Source organism: Chiloscyllium plagiosum, unplaced genomic scaffold, assembly GCF_037043375.1.
Source record: "Chiloscyllium plagiosum isolate Xiang-an unplaced genomic scaffold, Cpla_swu_hap1 HiC_scaffold_8, whole genome shotgun sequence".
In the NCBI taxonomy this organism is placed as follows: Eukaryota; Metazoa; Chordata; class Chondrichthyes; order Orectolobiformes; family Hemiscylliidae; genus Chiloscyllium; species Chiloscyllium plagiosum.
In genome coordinates this window covers 33,175,152-33,192,150 of record NW_028270146.1, presented here as the reverse complement: position 1 = coordinate 33,192,150, position 16,999 = coordinate 33,175,152, and the positions used below count along the sequence as shown (strand labels likewise).

General features: G+C 38.0%; 1 protein-coding gene across 5 annotated transcripts in view; it reads left to right on the top strand.

Annotated features, from left to right (window-relative positions):
- The window catches only part of unc79 (unc-79 homolog, NALCN channel complex subunit), a 219,713-nt gene that overhangs the window by 108,544 nt on the left and 94,170 nt on the right, over positions 1-16,999 (top strand). For all 5 annotated transcript variants that reach the window (XM_087989676.1, XM_087989677.1, XM_087989674.1 and 2 more), the window contains exons 28-32: positions 3,714-4,000; positions 6,427-6,609; positions 13,459-13,621; positions 14,461-14,610; positions 15,491-16,705. In XM_087989676.1, coding sequence (XP_087845802.1) covers positions 3,714-4,000; positions 6,427-6,609; positions 13,459-13,621; positions 14,461-14,610; positions 15,491-16,705 — 1,998 coding nt within the window. The remainder of the gene's footprint in view (positions 1-3,713; positions 4,001-6,426; positions 6,610-13,458; positions 13,622-14,460; positions 14,611-15,490; positions 16,706-16,999) is intronic.

Sequence of the window (16,999 nt, the reverse complement as noted above, 5' to 3'; positions counted from 1 at the left end):
CTCAACCTCTTACACTCCAATGAAAAGAATCCCAGCCTATCCAGCCTCTTCTTATAACTGAAACTCTCTAGTCCTGTTAACATCCTTGTAAATCTTTTCTGTACCCTTTCTAATTTAACAATATCCTTCCTATACCATGTCTAAAGTATCAGTGCTGAGGAACAAGTTACAGTGTATGGCCCAAATAAGAGTTTTGTATACAAATGCATGGAGTGCAAGGAATAAATTAAATTAGTTGTGGGCACAAATTCAAATTGGAGATCTGATATAATAGCCATTACTGAGATGTGGCTGCAGGATTGTTGGGACTGGGAAATAAATATACCACGTTATAAGGTATACAGGGCGGATTGGGAAAAGGGCAGAGGTGGTGGAATAGCCATTTTCCAGTCCTCCGGGATCCTCCCTGACTCCAGTGATTCCTGAAGGATAACTACCAATGCCTCTACAATCTCCTCAGCTTTCTTCTTCAGAACTGGGGTGTACTCCATCTGGTCTCAGTGATTTATCCACTTTCGGACCTTCTAGCTTCCCTCGTACCTTCTCCTTAGGGATGGCCACTACACTCACCTCTATCCCTGACTGTCTCTGGAATGATGCTGGGATCTTCCACCATGATGACTGATGCAAAGTACCTATTCAGTTTCTCTACCACTTCTTTGTTCCCTATTACTACTTCTCCAGCCTCATTTCCCAGTGGTTCAATGCCCACTCTTGCCTCTCTCGTATATTTTATGTATCTAAAAATATTCTTGTAATCTTCTTTTATGCTACTAACTAGCATACTCTCATTTTCATCTTCTCACTCATTATTGCTTTTGTTAGTTATCCTCTGCTGGTTTTTAAAGACTTCCCAATCCTGTGGCTTCCCACGAATCTTCACCACATTGTATGCTTTTTCTTTAATTTTTATGCTATATCTGACTTTCCTTGTTAGCGCTGGTTGCCTCATCCTCCCCTTAGTATGTATTTTTTTTCCCAGGGATGAATTTCTGCTGTGTCTTCTGAGTTAACCCATTAATTCTTGCTATTGTTACTGTACTGTTTTCCCTACTAAGCTCCCTTTCCAATCAGCTCTTGTCAGCTCCTCCCTCATGTCTTTGTAATACCGTTACAATCAATTTAAGGATCTCCCTCTCAACTGCAGGGTGAATTCTATCACATCATGGTCACTGCAACTGTAGGGGTTCCTTCACCTTCAGCTCCCTCATCAAGTCTGCCTCAAATATAAATCACCAAATCTGAAATTGCCTGTGCCCTAGTGGGCTCTACCACCAAGCTGCTCATAGATATCCCACAAGTTCCTTTACTTGAGATCCACTACCAACCTTGTTTTCTGAGGTCACCTGCAGATTGGAATCCCCCATAATTATTGTAACGGTGCATCTTACATGTCTTTTTTGTTTCCAGATTTATTTTCTTCCCAACATTCTGACTACTTCTAGGAGTCTGTATGCAACTCCCATCAGGATCTTTTGCCTGCTGCAGCTCCTCAACCTTTATCCACACAGATTCCACGTCTCTGCCCATTTGCCTATCTTTTCGATAAAACATGGATCCTTGGATGTTTAGTTCCCAGCCCTGGTCCCCTTGTTAGCCATGTCTCTGTGATAACCACAACAGTGTACCTGCCAATTTCAATCAGTGCTACAAGTCATCTACCTTGTTTCATATACTGCGAAGTATAAGTACAACATCCACAATTTTGCATTGACCTCTTCTCATAGTTGTCCTCTTACCTGCTATGCCTGAAGTTAGAACCCTGACCCTTTCCATACTCTCTGTCCTCTTAGTTATTCTGGAAACCTTATTAACCTCTGTTGAGGCCTCCCCCTCATTTATCTTTTTGCATAGTTTTCCAAGTCACTGAACCCACCCCTCCATGATTAATCTAAAGCCCTATCCAGAGCCCTATCCCTAGTTATGTAATTTGCCAAGACTCTTATCCCAGCATGATTCAGGTGGAGCCCATCCCATTGGAAGAGCTCCCTCCTTCCCTTGTATTGATGCCAATGTCCCATGAATTTGAACCCACTTCACTCATATCAATCTTTGAATCATGCATTTAATCCTCTTTAATCTCGTTGACCTTGTGACAATTAGCTTGTGGCTCAGGCAGTAATCCGGTGATTATTACCTTTTTGGTTTTGCTTTTTAATTTAGCCCCTAATTGCTTATATTGCCTCAGTAGAACGTTTTTCCTCTTTATACCTATATTGTTGGTAACTATGTGGACCACAACAACTAGATCATTCCCCTCCCACTCTAAGTTTCTCTGCAGCCCAGATGAGATATCCTGAACCCAGATACCAGGCAGGCAACACAGGCTTTTGGATTGTTGATCCTGGCCACAGGGATCAGTGCCTGTCCCTCTGACTGTACTATCCCCAATTGCAACTACATTTCTTTTTTCTCCCCCATCTTGAATGGCATCCTGTACTACGGTGCTATAGTGAATTTGCTCATTCTCCCGGCAGCCCCACTATCATCCACAAAGTAAGCATGAATTTCAAACCTGTTAGACAGGCTCAGAAGCTGAGGTGCCTTCAGCATTACATCCTGGAAATCTCTACCTACCTCAGTCATAGTCACATCCTCCTGTCCTGACCACTGATCAAATTTGAGGTAGTTAATCTAAAGCGGTGCAACTGCCTCCTGAAGAACAGCATTCAGGTAACTCTCCCCTGACGTCTCAGTGCTAAAGTTGCTCAAACAACTAACAATTGTTACAGATATGGCCATTCCAGTGGGGTTCACCAGCTCCCATATCATGCAGGTACAACACATTACCTGGCCCTGCATCTCCATTTACTAAGCTTTTAATTTCACTTTTTGATGTTTAAAAATTTCCTACTGGCCTTTTAATTTGTAATCTGTAAATATTTCCCCTATTTACTCTCAATCTGAACTAACCTAGAGTCAAATTAGAAGCTATTACCAACCAGTGAACTTATGGTTTTCCTGTGATGTCACCCTCTGTTTTGTGCTGGGTGTCTGATGTTGTGCTTCAATTTATCCTGTTAAAAAATCTTACAAACTATGAGCCAAAAGACCAAACAAAAAAATCCCCTCTGCACTAAATTCCCACGCTGCCTCAAAATTCCCCAAGCTTGGGCTGTGTCTCACTCCAGATAGGATCTCTCCTACCTGACCATGCGTAGCTTACTGGAGAGGCAGATAAGCACCTGTCATAAAGGTAGTGAATTACTAGAGTGGGACTGGGATAGTTTCATACAGCAATATGTGTTGGATTCAACAAGGGAACAAGCAATATTGGATTTAGTAATGAGTAATGAGCTGGATTTAATTAGTAATCTAATTGTGTGAGTATTTATCAAATAGTGATCATTACATGATCGAGTTCAATGTAGCATTTGAAAGCAAAAAGCATGAATCAGTATCTCAAATTTTTGATTCAGATAAACCAATGAGATGGGATAGACTGTTCACAGTAAACTGGGAAAACCTGCTAATGGGTGAAACAACTGAAGAACATTGGAGAATGTTTGAAGAAACATTTAAAGCAGTACGCAATCAGTTTATACCCTGAGAGGGTAAAGATACATGTCACAAAAAAAGTATTAAATGAGTCAGTTCTTACTTAATTTCAACTCAGTGACTATTTCTATTACTTTTGCCGTTTGAATTAGTTAGCAGAGAATGTAAAACAAAAAGCTAAGAGAACTAAACATAGGGTCTTTTGCTATATTCAGGTCAGCAGTCTTCAGAGGATGATGCAATCATTAAGGATCCTTTACCTGAAGATGCCGGCATTGATCATCAAACAGTCCATCAGCTAATCACAGTTCTAATGAAATTCATGGCGAAGGATAAAAGCAGTGCTGAAACTGATATCAGCAGTGCCAAAGCATTCAATACAGTAAAGCGGCATCTGTATGTGTTACTTGGCTATGACCAGCAGGAGGGGTGTTTCATGATTGCCCCTCAGAAAATGAGAACTTCCACTTGCTTCAATGCTTTTATTGCCGGAATAGCACAGGTGGAGTATGTCATTATTATGGTGTTTAAATTAGTTTATTTTGTTTATTTGCCAAGGAACTGGGTGTTGCATCTATTAAGAAGTCTGTAAAACTATAATGCACGTGCCGTTGTAAAATCAAGGTGCTGTTTTCCTCCTTAAAGATTATTGCAGTTAATTTCCTCTGATTTTATCCCAAAACACTTTCACAACTGCTCTATACTTTTCTGCAAACCTTACTGACATTGTTTATTAAGAAATCTAATACCTCTGTGAAAAATCGGCTTTCTTTCCACATACTACACAAATAAAACATGAGTCAGATGCAGTAGATCAATATCTGACAACATTACACTTCCCATTAGTCCTGTTATTGCTGCCTAAGGAATTATGATAGCACCCTAGAGAACTTGCTGATGATCATAACATAAAAATCAATCTGCAATCAAGCTTACAAATGAACTGGAGAGGAGACCAATCTTTTTCCCTCCCTTTTGCCTATAAAATAACAGTAGCAATCTTTCAAAAGTGGTTTTGTTGATTAAAGTACTTGAAGAAGTCCAAAGAATGAGTTCTATAATGCCTTACTTTAAAACATGTCCTCTGACATGAGAAAGAGAGAGGCAGCAATGTGGCTGCTAATTAATTTCCTTGGATTTTATCTAACAATACTTTCACAGCTTCTCTAAATGTTTCTTCAGGTCACACTGGCATTCTCTGTTAAGGAATATTCCAACTTTGCTAATAATTGGCTTTTAGTGAATGAAAGTATATTTCTTTCTTTGCAAACCTTGCAGCAGTGCATTGGTTCTCTTCCTTTAACAGCCAACTTCCCCATTTCCTGGCCTCTACAGCTCAACCTTGTCACTTAAGTTAGGGTGAACTCAAATACATGGTCAGCCCACTTCACAGCAGGTGGCACAGATTTACAAGTAGCCAACTTCCACTCTGATTTTACCAAGGTGGAAGAAAAACAAGCTGATGTTCTGAAATTGCAGTTATGCAGCTTTGCATTTCTGCCTTTAGAAGAGGTCTGTTAATTAATAGTCTTAATTCACTCACAGTTACATAACTCTAGCTTGACCAGAAAATCATCTCGGGCTCTCTAATGGTCTAGTGCTTTAGTAGTGCCATATCTGAACTAACATCATTTGTAAGAAATAAGCAACCTCTCTTCTTCCTGATGGTGAGCAGAACTGACCACCAGATGGCACTCTTCAACAAAGAAAGAAAGACTTGCTAATCATTCTTGGTTTTGTTTCTCTCAAAACATTGAAGAAATTTTACTAAAATAATTCTCTTACTGATCATTATTAAAATGTTGAATTGTAGTAATTGTCTTTGATTAAATTAAATTAGTTCTTTTACTGCTATGATTGAACTCAATCACTATTCTAGCACCTCTTAATTTTTATAAGGGTGTTTAATGCCTTGTGTAAGCATAATAAGGTGATGAAGAATGTAGTTTTCTTCAAATCCAGTGTTTTCAGCATTATCTATACTCTGCTAAATGTCCCTTGAAAACAGCTTTGAAACACCACTATGGTTAGGTGTGAGCACCCTATTCCACGGGCCTGCAAGTTAAATAGAATAAGACATTTCGGGAGAGAAATGTTCAGTTTCATTGACTTTAATGCAGCTGCGTGCAGTATAGCAGGCAACAAGGTGATCTCACCCCTTTTGTGGCTCCTGGTTCAGGCCAGTTTGATACCCAAAACGAATAGCTTCAATTATGTCAGTGATCAGTTGCTGTCTGAACAATGTATAATCCTGAATAAGTCATTCATTTTTTTCTTTGCTTGTCTGCCATTCCCATTGCCAACTATGGTTTGACTTCTTGACCTCACTTTAGCCTAATAATCAGACTAGATTCAGTCCTAGATGCGTTGTGTGCTGCATGATGAGCCAGTTTGCTGATCTGATGATTCCAAGACTGCTTTAATTTTATATATAAATAATATGATTAGATTAGATTAGATTAGATTAGATTACAGTGTGGAAACAGGCCCTTCGGCCCAACAAGTCCACACCGACCCGCCGAAGCGAAACCCACCCATACCCCTACATTTACCCCTTACCTAACACTACGGGCAATTTAGTATGGCCAATTTATATAGTTATTCAGATCCAATGATGTTACTCATAAACAGAACTAGTATATTCTTTGAAATTATGTTTTCTCCTGAAAGGTGCTCATATTAAAGATTCTCCTTTTTTGTGATGTGGATTTTCAGTATAAAAGGCAAAATTAATACTTAAAGTTGCACTTCAGTTGCCATCCTAGGTTTTCCTACATTATGGAACCATGAAACTAATAGTTTGGAATAATTCTGTGATGTGCCATATGTGATAATTTACAGGAGGCAATCTACGTTGCAGGATTAAATGACTTGTTCACAGTTTTGTAGTCACAAAATGTTTGATATTTAATGTTACATTTCTTGTAGGTTATGGATTACAACATTAGTCTGGGCAACCAACTCCTTCCTCTGGTGGTGCAAGTGCTAAAATATTGCACCTGTCCACAGCTTCGCCATTACTTTCAACAACCCCCACGTTGTTCACTTTGGACTCTGAAACCTCATATACGACAGATGTGGCTGAAGGCTTTGCTCGTGATTCTGTACAAGGTATAACTATGTATTCAACTAAATTAATATGGGTCTTGACTAGGGTAATAACCTATCCCAAATAACGTGTAGAGATTGCATTATGGAATTTGTCATAAGAAAGACAGCATTCTTTGATTGTAATCCTTTAGTGATGCAGAAATATAATCAAAACATTCAGTTTCTCTGCATTAGATTAAATCATGAAATTGGTGATTACTGATTAAGTTGAAGTGAGATTGATTGAACATCATGAAGTAATATCAGTTTCATGTTAGCACTGTGATTTACTAAATCATCACAGCCGTAGTTTGCAAGATATTTGCAGTTGATTATTCAGTGATTTAAAACTATTTAAGTGACTTTAAATGATTGTACGTAATATTTTGTTTCAAATTGTTTGAAAGCAGATCTAGGTTAAAAACATGCCTTTGGTATAGTTGAAAAATGGAGACAGTTTTTCATGCAAAACAATATTTACAATGGTGGTGTTATTCTCTCATTTCTTTAGTAACTCAGAGAAGCCCTTTGTAGAATTGTAGATAAATAATTTACAATTGGAAGTCAGGAGGGAGTTGACTCAACCATTTTTGTTCAGATTTTTCTGTGGGTCATCGTCATTTGCTGGCTCTTAAGCAGTTCTAATTCTTCTTGTCACTTACTGGTACTACACTACAAAATGTTGTGTGCCATCACTCTGAAGTCAAGGCTTGTCTTCATAAGAACTGTGCAATAGTCATCCCTACCAATGTTGTTGTTGATAGATATGTCTGAAGCAAGTAGGTTGGTGAGTTTAAGATCATTGTGATAATGCCCTCATCACCTGATGCAGGTCCAGTTTTGAAACTTTGCCTTTCAGTACTTCAACTAGTGTTAAAACTACTAGGTCAGTCTTCATTTTATAAGTTAAGGTAACTTTGTGCCCTTGCTTTCTTCAGAGATTTTTTTAAGTGGTGTCTAGCATGTTGGAGTATCAATTCATTGGTCGACACAATGAATATAGCTAGTAATCAACAGAAAATTTACTAACTGATATTTCACCTGAAGCAATGAAACTTCAGATTAACTCTAGACAATGTTGAGGCACAAGGTCTCCTAACTACATTCAACACGAGTACCTATATTTGATTGTTCTATGGTGGCTCAGTGGTTTACCTGCAGCCTCACAGTGTTAGGAACTGTGGTTTAATTCCAGTCTTGGGCGACTGTGTGGAGTTGGCACATTTTCCCCATGCCTTTGCGGGTTTCCTCAAGGAGTTTTAGTTTCCTCCCACAGTCCAAATTGCAGGTTAGGTGGAATGGCCCTGTTAAATTGCCCATAATGTCCACGGATGTGTAGGCTAGGTAAATTAACCATGGGAAATTCAGGATTACAGGGATAGGTTAGGGGAGTTGGTCTGGATGGAATGCTCTTCAGAGGGTCAGTGTAGACTTGACGGTAAGTGATCTGCTTCCACACTATAAGGATTCTCTGATACCACCAGTGGGACATTTTATACCCACAATTACTGATGTGGGATATTAAATATTAGGGTGATAAAAAAAATGTAAAGCTGTTGTTTGACTAGCCTTTGGAATAGCTCTTACCATGTGAACATTTGTAGATATTAATGAGTTCTTTGCAAAATAAATGAGGTTGGGGCTCCCTGAGTATTGACTAATTTGACTTTTTTGGGATGTAATTCTGACCTCTAATGATAGCTTTACAACTGAGTGGCTTTTCAGATCAATTCAATTGGAGGTGTAGTGGACAGTCAGAGGGTTACCTCAGATTACAACAGGATCTGGACCAGATGGGCCAATGGGCTGAGAAGTGGCAGATGGAGTTTAATTCAGATAAATGCGAGGTGCTGCATTTTGGGAAAGCAAATCTTAGCATCACTTATACACTTAATGGTAAGGTCCTAGGGAGTGTAGCTGCACAAAGAGACCTTGGAGTGCAGGTTCATTGCTCCTTGAAAATGGAGTCGCAGATAGATAGGATAGTGAAGAAGGCATTTGGTATGCTTTCCTTTATTGGTCAGTGTATTGAGTACAGGAGTTAGGAGGTCATGTTGCGGCTGTACAGGACATTGGTTAGGCCACTGTTGGAACATTGCGTGTAATTCTGGTCTCCCTCCTATCGGAAAGATGTTGTGAAACTTGAAAGGGTTCAGAAAAGATTTACAAGAATGTTGCCAGGGTTTGAGGATTTGAGCTATAGGGAGAGGCTGAACAGGCTGGGGCTGTTTTTCCTGGAGCGTCGGAGACTGAGGGGTGACCTTATAGAGGTTTACAAAATTATGAGGGGCATGAATAGGATAAATAGACAAAGTCTTTTCCCTGGGGTCGGGGAGTCCAGAACTAGAGGGCATAGGTTTAGGGTGAGAGGAGAAAGATATAAAAGAGACCTAAGGGGCAACGTTTTCACGCAGAGGATGGTACGTGTATGGAATAAGCTGCCAGAGGATGTGGTGGAGGCTGGTACAATTGCAACATTTAAGAGGCATTTAGAAGGATATATGAATAGGAAGGGTTTGGAGAGATTTGGGCTAGGTGCTGGCAGGTGGGACTAGATTGGGTTGGGATATCTGGTCGGCATGGACAGGTTGAACCGAAGGGTCTGTTTCCATGCTGTACATCTCTATGACTCTATGACTCTATAATTACATATTGTGATACTAATGTAACATGAAAGTTTACCTTGATAGATGTGGCATTTTCCTTTTTCAAAGATATTGGTGATCACTGTTTTAATCAGAATAGTGCAGCTTTCCTGAAAAAAACCTTACACCATTGAATTACATTGCTCAAGAAGACCCCATGCTCCACCCAATCATTTTCTGCTGTTTCCTTTCACTGTTTTATATTTACATTTTCCATACATATCTCCATTTCAACTGCCTCAAAGGCTATTGCTGGTAAAGCAATCCATATTATCATATTCCCCATTTAAAATTATTTTCCTAACATCCTCCTTTTTTTTGTTGTCTGTGCTTTCATACTGATTTGCTCCAATTAGGTAGTAGCAATCCTTTAACTTAAAGCCTATCAAATTTTGAAGGCTCTATTTTTTCAATAAAACTGCTTGGTTTTTTTCAAAAAAGTGTAGTTTTCAAACTTCATTGTTGTACTGAATATTTGATGCATTGCACCTGTGGCTTTAACATCCTTCCTATAATTGGGGGTGACAGAATTATAATAGTCAATCTCTGATTTATAATGTCTTGTTAAGCCAATTTCAACCCATTCCTTGCTTCTATAATTGATGTTTCATTACAAAATCCAGAACTTGAGTTGTCTTCCACCTTTTCCATGTGCAGTCACATCTTTGAAGATCTATTTAACTGCATCACCTAAAACTCACTGCCTTTGAACTTTTAAATTTTGTGAAGCATATCCTTACCAGACCTGAGACTGCTTTCATTTCTAAGATATGTTGGTTTTACCATCAACGCCTGGCATCACCAGGCCTTTGCTGGATTTTACCATCTGTGGCAAAGTAATGGTGCTAGGGGAAAGTGAGGACTGCAAATGCTGGAGATCAGAGTCAAGAGTGTGGTGCTGGAAAACCACAGCATCCGAGGAGCAGGAGAATCAACGTTTCGGGCATAAGCACTTCATCTTCCTGATGAAGGGCTTATGCCTGAAACATTGATTCTTCTGCTCCTGGGATGCTGCCTAACCTGCTGTGTTTTTCCAGCACCACACTCTCGAAAGTGATTGTGCTTTCTGCTGACCTTGAAGACATCTGCGACTGAAGAACTGACAAGCTGTATTTTGTAGATTTCATCCTTCCCACCATTAATTTCATTCTGGCACAAACTAGAGGGGATCTGTGGACCTGGATTTTCATTCTGTAAGGCAAGAAACATAAGTTGAGCCAGTTTGCAATGTGTGATTCTATATTCTGTCTAGCAGTGTCTGTATATAATAATTTCATAGCAAGATGGCCTACTGCCAGGCTGCTGCCTCTGGAAACAAGCCCGAGAAAGGAACAAAGGCCAACAAATACTAAGGTGGACTCATTATTAGGTATGCCTCCATTCAAAATATTGGCCTAGTTTTGTCATGTTGGGCACCGAACCCCTCGCTGTCATGTACCCCTCCATATCCCCTCCTTAACCCCATAGCTACATCACCCAGTATTGTTATGGGTAGAATTCATTAAGCATATAATAACATTAGGAAGTCTTTGAGATACTCAGGAAATTGCCAAAATAATCAAATGGCTATTCAAAAACTTCTTCGAAACATTAAACCTATTTAAATCCTACAGACTTTCTTTCTAACGTGTCTGGAGGTAAGAATACCTGGCCCTTGACATCCAGCAACAGTGATGATATCAAGCAGATTAAGCAGCCAATCACAAGGCAGAGTTCACTCTAAAAGCCGACCAGGAAGTAACTAACAAGTTTTATCATTCATATTTTGTACTTTTACTGAAAAGAAAATAAAGACATGGACATACAAAAATGATTAAACTTCATGTTATTTCCACTTTTACAATTAAAAATAAATATTATAAAGTTCTACAGTATTTTTGTCATGGAGTTGAAAGATATGATAGGACATAATTTTAAGTTTAGTCCTTCAGGACCAGAGGAGTTGTTCAGCGCTTCTTATGACTTGGTATGCCACTTACAATACAGCTACTCCTCATTCAACAAATTGTAATTTTTCATGGTTTTTATAGCTGAAATAATGTACATCACTGCAGTGATTTCAAGGTGACTTCCATTTGTGAGGACTTCAAAAGTATATCCCTTGAAGGAGTAAGGAATCATCAACAGCTGCATCAGGATTTCTATGTTTAACTGCACACAGACAGACACTTGAGGTTGCTTTTCATTTCATAAAGTAATAATGGCACACCTTGACAGTTTTATTATCATTACAATCACAGGACTTGGGCTTTGATGCTTGCTTTTCCGCCTTTGAGTATTCCACATTATGGAAGTTAATTCTTCTCCTGGAAAGATTTCATCTGCAAAGCATCCATCAAATTTCAAAATTCTAGGTTTCTTAAAGCAATAACTGAAGAAATAAATTATCAGTCATTTTAGAATTTACCCACATTATTTACACAAATATCTGCATACTTAATTGCAACTTGCATAATTTACAGTATTCACAATTTGGAATGCCCAGATAACCTCTGATTGCTATGAGGAAATGGCAAAATCAAATGACATCCATTGATATTTAATATATATGAATTTGCAGAAAACATTCAGCAAGTTAATGATCTTCTAACTCGTATAACAATACATGAGCTCTTTGCCCAATTTGTTATCTTAACAAATTTGTTTTGACAATAAAAGTTCATAGGATGTGAATATTATTTATTAGGCCAGCATTTATTGCCGATCTCTAATTGCCCAGACGGCAGTTCAGATTCTTCACCTGATGCAGGAGCAGCGTCCAAAAGCATATGATTTCAAATAAATCTGTTGGACTATAACCTGTTGTCTTGTGACTTTTGACTTTGCCACCCCTCCATGTCAATAATATACTTAACAATCCAGCCTTTACAACCCTATCTGGAAAATAACTCCATAGATTCACTACCGTCTGAAAGAAAAATAAATCATCCTCATCTCTTTTTAAATTAGCAATCCCTTAACACTGAAATTGTGCCCTCTTGTCCTAGATGCTCCTACCATAAGAAACAACCTCTCCATATTTACCCTGTCAAGTTCTCTAGGAGTCTTCTATATTTCAATAAGGTCTCCTCTCATTTTTCTCATCTCCAATGATTACAAGCCCAACCTACTCAACCTTATTAGAAAGTCCTCCATACCCAGAATCAGCCTAATGAACCTACTGTAGACTGCATCCAAAGTCAAAATGTAAGTTTGGTTAGATAAGCAGACTGTTCACAATATTCCATGTGTGGTCTGACTAATGCCATGTATAGTTCTAGCAATCTTTATACTCCATTCTCTTTGAAATAAGGGCCTTCCCTATTACCTGCTGAACTTGGTACTAGATTTTGTGATTCATTAACTAGGACCCCCAAATCCTTTTGAGTTCCAGTTTTCTGCATTCTTTCCCCATTTAAATAGTATTCGACTCTTCTGTTCTTCCTGCAAAAGTGCCCAACCTCACTTTTACCACATTCTATTTCATCTGCTAAGTTCTGCCCGCTCACTAATCTATAGACTCTGTGTCATCTCCATGACATGCCTTCCCAGCTTTTTTGTTGTCATCTGCAAACTTGGATAGTACATTCACCCTAAGTCATTGATACACATTGTAAATAATTGTGGCTCCAGCAGAGATCCCTATTACACTCCATTAGTTATGGTTTACCATCCTGAAAATGTCCCTTTTAATACAAATCCCTATTTCCTATTAGTTAGCCAATTCCCTATCTGTGCTAAAGTGCTACTCCCAATAGCATGGGCTTTTATCTTATTAAGTAGTATTTTGTGGCACCTTGTCAAATGCCTTTTAGAAATCTAAATATGTTACATTTACTGGTTACCTTTATCTATTCTACTTGTTATCTCCTCAAAGAACAGTACTACATTTATCACATGATTCCCCCTTCATGAAGCCATGCAGACTGGGCTTGATTTTATGATACTTCTTTAAATGCTCTGCTATTACATCTTGTGTAATAGATCAGAACATTTTACCATTGTCAGACATTAAGCTAATTGACCTTTGTGGGAAAAGGCAACTGTGGAGTACGGTTTCTCAATCATTTGTGTTGGCAGCAATTTATACAAATGTAAATTATGTGGAGGTTAGACCTTCTTGCAAGTTAAGCAAGTAGCCTCTACAATGAAGAAAGTATTAGAAACATTTGATATGTTTGTTTTAAAATACATTTTTATCACTTCCAGATATATATTGCACTAACATTCTTTATTTTCTTTCTAGTATCCTTACAGGGATTCCGATATCAGCAAAATTGTATTGCATCTGATCTATATCACGATCAATACACTTAATGCACAATACCATAGCTGTAAGCCCCATCCCACTGCTGGACCCCTTTACAGTGATAATAGTAACATTAGCAAATACAGTGAGAAAGAAAAAGGTAAGATATACAGCTGTAAAGCACACGTTTTCTTAATTTTTGTTATATTTATAAAGTAAGAACGAATATAACATTTTCTCTGTGTATATGTTTTATTAATGTTGATAGACATTGGAGTCTAAAAGTAGGAAGGTATCATATTTTGTAAAAAAAAACTGATTGTTCCACTATAGAACTCTACAGTCTCAACGTCTGTGTTAATTACGTGCCTCCTGCCTAGTTGTTGTCTTTAACTCTTCATGTCTTCTTACTCCTGCACCCTTCTCAAGTTGAGATCACGGGTATGATTTGCTTAGAGATTTATGCCATTGTCTTTGCTTCTGGTTCCTACCTGATACAATTATAGTGGGGTAGTTGACAAATTACAGCAATCAATCTGTTCACTTAATGCACAGGTGGTCTAGAAATGACACTAAGATGGAGAGTTTTATCTGAACCACAGGCTAAATTCAACTTTTAACTCCCAAACATACTGTAAAAAACCCTCGTCATTGAACAAATTACCCAACTGCCAAAGTCCAAAATATTTTCTGGAAAAAATCTATCTAATTTGATGTCACATTATTTTTCATCTCCTTAGGAAAGTAGCCATGCCCTACATATTATCAGGAATTTGCCATGTAGAAACTTACACTTTCAAATGTTATCAGTCCATGGCCCTGGATATTGGTGTCTATGCAGCTTCTAATAACATAAACTGCATTTTAAACAAGGAAACACTTCTGATTTATTTTTGATGTCGCAATAAACAACTTATGTAATTATGAATAGCTGTTGAATTGTCTTTAATGTTTAGATCTAGAAAGTATTTTAATGCTTGTTTTTTTTCCTTTTGCCAGAGGAAGATAGTGTGTTTGATGAATCAGATGTACATGATACACCGGTTGGAGCTTGCAACAAGGAACCACAGACATTCTTTGCAAGACTGAAGAGGATAGGGGGAAGTAAATCAGTAAAATATCAACCAGTAGAGATGAATGCACAGAAGAGTAAGTTTTTATACTTCTATAGAAGAAATGTAAGGCTTTTAGAGGTAATTTAGCATTTCATGTCAACAGTGCAGGAAGCCTGTACTTTCACTCCCATCTTGTGTGTACCTGCTAGGAAATTGCTGCATACTTTTGATCTTGACACGCTCCCATTTCCTGCACCTGCCCAGATAATTAAAAAGACAAGTTAAAAATTATAGCCAAAGCATGAACAGCCAGAAAACGTTGCAATTTAAATTGCTTGAATTTAAAGATTGTCCCATCCTTGTTCATGTTGTCCAGATCCTACAAATAAATGTTCACAACCAGCAGGAACAAAGCTTCCATGTGCTTATACACAGAAAAGCAACAACTGTACAATGGGCCTATCCAATTCCAAATGATTACTGGTTTCCAAAGGTAAATAGAGAGGTTAATGTCATTCAAACTACGGTGGCCTACATCAAGTTGTCCAGCCTACAGCCCAAGCCCATAGTTCCCAAAACCTTGGCATCTCAAGCAATTTCTATTTCTCCTTTGCTAGAATATCCTGTTTGAAACTTACGGCCTTAAAAATTTGCAATTGGAATTCTTGATATTGTTGCCGCAGCTATGTAATAAATCAAAACATACCTAGTTGTTAGTTCCCTGAAGTTACGCTGTATGCAAATTTATAAATACCAGAAACTCAATTCTAAATATGCCTGTAAGTCTGTTATTTTTAAAATTTAGATTCAATCAACTTTTATTCAGCTTATTTGTTTATGTGATTTGTATATTTTGGCATACACTAATTAATGAAATTTTTCATTTTAGCTGATGTATAATTGTGAATTTAATTGGATTTTGTTGAAATTGTCTGCATTGATTCTTTTTGTAACCTTCATGATTTTCCCTTTAGGCTCAGAGATAGAGCTGTCAGAGTACAGAGATTCCAGCCTTTTGCCAGACAATATAATGCGGTGTGGTACATCTCCACAATTGCAAGAGGGAGTTGCTCAGAAGAAAAAATTATATGCAATTAAGCAGCAGTCACTTGATATAGGAAACGCGGATTCTGTCCTGTACTCCTTAGATGAACATCGCAGAAAGTCATGTCTGGATAGGTATGAATCATTACGACAAGCAAGCTTCCCTTCCTGCTATCCTCACTTGGCAAGCATGTATGGAAGACCAGAGCAGGACTTGTCTGTCAGTGCAGAAATTGGAGAAGATCAGGAAAATATTTCCGCTGCAGTAAACTCTCAAGAAGGGAAACGACCATTAATACCAGAAGTTAGACTCAGCTGCACGGAAACATTTGAGGCAAAACTTGAATCTCCTGAGAAACATCTTTGCTTTCATAAAGAAGAAAGTGATTTGATTGATTTATCTTCTGATTCGTCATCTGCTCCTGAGAAGCAATCAATTCTATCAAGTTCTGATAGCGATTCTTTGGTCTTTGTGCCTCTTCCCCCTCTCAGAATTGTAGAGAGTGATGAGGAATATGAAATGCAGAATACCCCTAATAATAAATCAAATGGAAAAACTAATGTGGTCTCTCAGAATACTGCATCACATAGCTTAAATGTTACACCAGTTGTAAAAGTTAATGTTGAAGATTGCTCCAAAGAGTCAAAATGTCTGGATTTTGGTATGACTTCTTTGCTAGATACTGAGAACATTTTATCAATAGGTCTTGTAGATGAAAAAGACTTTGAAAATCTAACACCACAAAAAAATTCTAAGTGTTCTGGCTGTGAAAGTCCACTAACTCTTAAACAGAAACGAGAAAACCTCAGGAAATCATCTGCTGTGGTTGAAATATCACAAGATGATACGGATGATTTGCATAGAGATGATATTAAATCTGAAAGCCCATTTCCAAGTCCCATAGTTAAAACAGTATTTCTCAAGCTGCCTTCGGAAATCGAAGACAGTGAAAAACCAAACACAGAGGTGTCTACTGATAAAGATACTGATCAAAAAGATGATAGTGGTGAAGAAACAGAATTCAAAATCCAGATTGTTCCACGTCAGAAAAAACAAAGGAAGATAGCTGTTAGTGCTATTCAGAGGGAATACCTTGACATTTCCTTCAACATTCTAGACAGAATTGGAGATCAAAGAGACACTGGTAAGAATTTGAGATGCTCATATGCAAATTTGAATAATGATATATTGCAGTCAAGTTTTTTCAACATGAGTTAATTCCATGTGTTTCCTGGTTAATTTATTTTTAAATTTTGATTAGGTAACTTGTGACAAGGCACAGCAGTTGAAAGTTGACTGATTCCAAATTTTTCACAATTGTAAACCGATAATTAGATTTACCGTAATGTAAAGGTAAAATTAACATAAAAGTACTAACCTGAACAAAAGCTCAAAGGGCCGGTGATCTTGTGAGAAATATTATATGTGGCTTGATATG